This window comes from Aplysia californica, unplaced genomic scaffold, assembly GCF_000002075.1.
Source record: "Aplysia californica isolate F4 #8 unplaced genomic scaffold, AplCal3.0 scaffold00072, whole genome shotgun sequence".
Lineage (NCBI taxonomy): Eukaryota > Metazoa > Mollusca > Gastropoda > Aplysiida > Aplysiidae > Aplysia > Aplysia californica.
In genome coordinates this window covers 860,135-864,135 of record NW_004797342.1, presented here as the reverse complement: position 1 = coordinate 864,135, position 4,001 = coordinate 860,135, and the positions used below count along the sequence as shown (strand labels likewise).

Sequence of the window (4,001 nt, the reverse complement as noted above, 5' to 3'; positions counted from 1 at the left end):
CTTTGTGACCTGCGTAGCACCTACCTACCTGCCTCCCCAGACATCGGAAACACTCTATACAGCGACAAAGCACAGCTGATTAAAACCTGTCAATTTTTTGCCATATCGACAGACCGAAGGGCTAGAACCCAAATGGCCGCTGGATCGGAAAAGTAAAGTGAAAGTAAAAGTAAAGTATAGATAATATAGACTTGCAAAACGTTTGCTCTTATTTTACCTAACCTTACCAGATTTGTCTTGCTTTATACCACATAACTATTCTTGTAACATGGTATTTGTTTATGCTTTATCCTTTACCTTGTCATAGCTATAAATACCCATAAAATAGAAATGGTATGTGTTGAATATACTAAATTGTTTTATACCAATTTGTGACCAATAACGGGGGATTTAAGTTACAATGTAAGCACCATGCCATCATTTGGAAGAAGATGTAGACTTTAAAAATGCCGACAAGGAAGCAAATAGTTAACGTTATGATGGTTTATAGTAACCTAAACTCACCTGCAGGACCCTGAGCAGCGCAATAAAGCCTCGCTTCCTTACAATAACTCTTCAGGGCTACGATCTGAGGAAGCCAGATAATATAGCTATATTTATTTCAAAGATATTTCAACAAATTTAATACGCACGAAGAAATGCATGTTGTAAGGTATGATAGATTTGTATAATAGGAGGAATGAATATAATCCATATGCTGAATCAATAACAATTTTATGGTTGTTGAATTTAGCCAACACGTGCCACCTGTGAGAGAAAAATACGATATTAGATTGTAATCATTCGTTTTGTTTTAGGTCTGCAGTTCAAATACATGAATGTTATTTCTCTCTAAGTTATTTATTCCGATTCATTCTTTTACACCATAAATAATTACATGTATAATGTTTTTGCTTCAGTTTCCATTACTATTTTCCGTAGGAGAGGCAAATGGTTTGCTGTATGGTATTTAAATCAGTGTGCTGTTTCTGCTCCCCCCCCCTCCTTCCCTTCACGTTTGGTTCAAGTTACATTCTTCTTCACAGAAACTGCTGTGCCAAATTTCTCGCCATCTTAAAAAATATGTCCAGAAGATGGTATGACTCTTTTAAGACAACGTTAACACTCACAAGACCGCCAGTAGGTTGATAATTATATAAAGGCACACATTTGTCTTTCGGGACATTTCTGACGGAGAAATAGACATTCTGTTGCAAGTTTATTCTTGGTTGGTTGACTGCTTTTCTTTTGATACCTTTTTAGATTCAGCAGATGCCCTGACAAGTAACAATTGTGAGAAGAAGGAGAAGAAGAAGAAGAAGAAGAAGAAGAAGAAGAAGAAGAAGAAGAAGAAGAAGAAAAAGAAGAAGAAGAAGAAGAAGAAGAAGACCACCACCAATACCACAGACTGAACTATGCCATCATCACCATCATTATTGTAAATACAATAAGAAAAAACAACAACAGTAGGTGGAGATTTAAGCGTTTGTAATTTTACAACATTATGAAATCATCACCATCATAATCTTCATCGTTATCATTATTAACAACACAACAAATACGAAAACAACAACTACAACAACAACACCACCAACAACAACAATAACAACAACAACGACAACAACAACCACTAAGTCAACAACAACATTACTGCAATAACAATTGCAACAACAATTCGGCATTAAGGAACATCCATAAAACGTTTAGTCCACAAGCAATTCTCCCACAGTGAAAGGAAACAGGGCTCCTGTGTTCTTGGGATATCATATATATTATACTGAAACTTACTTATACAAAGTTGGGTGGAATTTCTTGTGTAGGACTGAGGAATTCAAAAATCTTTACAGAACAATTTTCAAGTATAAGAGGCTAAATAGAGGAGGATCGACCTTCAAGCCAACAACTCGAGAAGGAAACGAGAGTCAAGTTTAAAACCTACTAGACAATTGGTGTATGCCAAGGCATATTCGGAAAGAGAGAGTGCTATGACAAGCAGTGGATATCCGTAGGAAGGGACAGAAACAAATATACAGCTACAGAACAGGCCCAACAAAATCACTCTCGAACTATGATTGATAAAGATTTGGGTAAGGAAGCAGAGGCCACGTCAGTGTGACACAGTTGTATACAGATGTATTCTATACAGACCGGGTTGGACCTGAAAGGAGGCTCGAGGCAGCCCACCTTCTAGATTATCCCAATCATGTCAATTAGGGAGCAGAACATTGTCAACAAATTGTTGCGAACACACACAGACAGTTGGAGGGGTGTACATAATATGTAACTGGTGACGAACAAGGACTGAGAAGTCTTAAAGAGAATTGGTCCCCGGCAAGCTATTTAAAAATAAAAAATGACCCAAGCTTTAAAAAAAAATCCAGTTGTCCGATATAAAAATTGAGAAGATCATCCAAAGATGGTAAAGCCATTATTACAACTTGTACGTATACTATTCCCTTGGACTAGTACATTCCCTAGTGTAACCCTGACGGCTAATCAAACTTTAGATCAAACTGTTTTACAAGATATCTCTTGATATCTGTTACGTAGGTCCTCACTCTGCAACCCCATAAACTATGTTTGAGATAATTATTTAATCCTCATAATCTGAAATGATGCAGCTAAAAACACGGATGAGTTCTGTTCTATTACACAAGTGAAGTAGTTATGGTGGGAAACTTACAACTCTTTGGAGACACTAACGGTACCTTATAAAAGCAAGCGGGCGATTATTTTTACCACTTTCATTAGAGGAATGTGTGGTATAAAGAATGTCATAAACTTTGTTTCGCCTTGTTTCCCTCCATCAACAATTATATTGTGGTTTTCTTTTCTTTCTTTTTTTCTCTCTTTACAATTTCAAGGTGGAACAGTGCGGGGAAAAACAGCCATAGATTTCACAACATTTATTGGGAACACTAACAGAGGTCCGATAACAGGAATATTGTCGAAGGCTCAGACTAATGGTTCATTGGGTGTCAACAACGACTGTTAATATATCTACATCTAATTCTCACCATTTCTTCATGTGGCCGCTGGAAGGGCTTTGTTAGTAAGAACAAAAAGAAACCGGTACAAATACGGTAATGTTTTACAAGGATTAAAGATAAAACATGTATATTGCTCACAAGAAAAGGCTACATGTAAAGAGCGAAATAGAGTGCTTGAAACATTATAGACTAGCAAGCGAGCTAGTAAAGCTCAAAACTGCAAGAAACACGTAGACAACATCAATGACCTAGGAAAGGAAAACAACCAAAACGCCATCGAGTTGTTATGTACAATAACGCCAGACTAAGCAGGGTAGCCACTATGTCGACTAGTCGGATCTGTTTGATTTAATAAAGGCGGACAATACGACTTCAACTGTCAAGCATATACATTTCAAACGAATTTCAGGAAAAGAATGAATGTCAAATATGCTCACATTCTTATAACCCTTAGAACCTCTCCCCCTCCACCTCCCCCCCCCCCCCCTAGGAATTTCCGAGATTTTTCTCTTTGACCAAAACAAAACTACCCTGTTCGCTACGAGAGGCGTGTGCCGAGAAATCCTAATCTCTCTGTTCAGAAGAATAGTTATTTAAACGCTTAAGTAGTCTCATATGAATGTTATAGGTTTTTAGGCATCCACTCCATCTCCCCCCCCCCCACTCCAAGCGCAATGGAATTTAATGTACCAGAACGTAACCTGTCTTGAAAATTATCTCTCTACGCGTTCAAGAACAATGAACAAAAAACCCAAACACTCATGGTTCTGGGATCGAATTGGTTGTTTTTAAGACGATTAGATATAATTCTTTATAACCGACATAAAATATTTCAGTTAAGTAAAATCGAATAAGTGTCTACCCACGAAAAATCAAAATCTGTTTAAGACTGCTAGGAGCAAATTAATATCCACAGTGTTGTTATTGCCAAGAAAAGCTTAGTTAAGTAACCGGATGCATTTACCAGTTTTACTGATGGATATGGTGTCAGCTAAAATAAAATGAAATAAAAAATGGCAATTATGATACTTA

General features: G+C 37.2%; 1 protein-coding gene across 1 annotated transcript in view; it reads right to left on the bottom strand.

The window, feature by feature from the left end:
* LOC101853608 (gliomedin-like) overlaps window positions 1-4,001 on the bottom strand; it is a gene marked incomplete in the record, with an annotated part of 98,532 nt that overhangs the window by 39,010 nt on the left and 55,521 nt on the right. Inside the window, 2 exon segments of the mRNA XM_035968655.1 lie at window positions 505-568; window positions 3,934-3,960. Coding sequence (XP_035824548.1) covers window positions 505-568; window positions 3,934-3,960 — 91 coding nt within the window.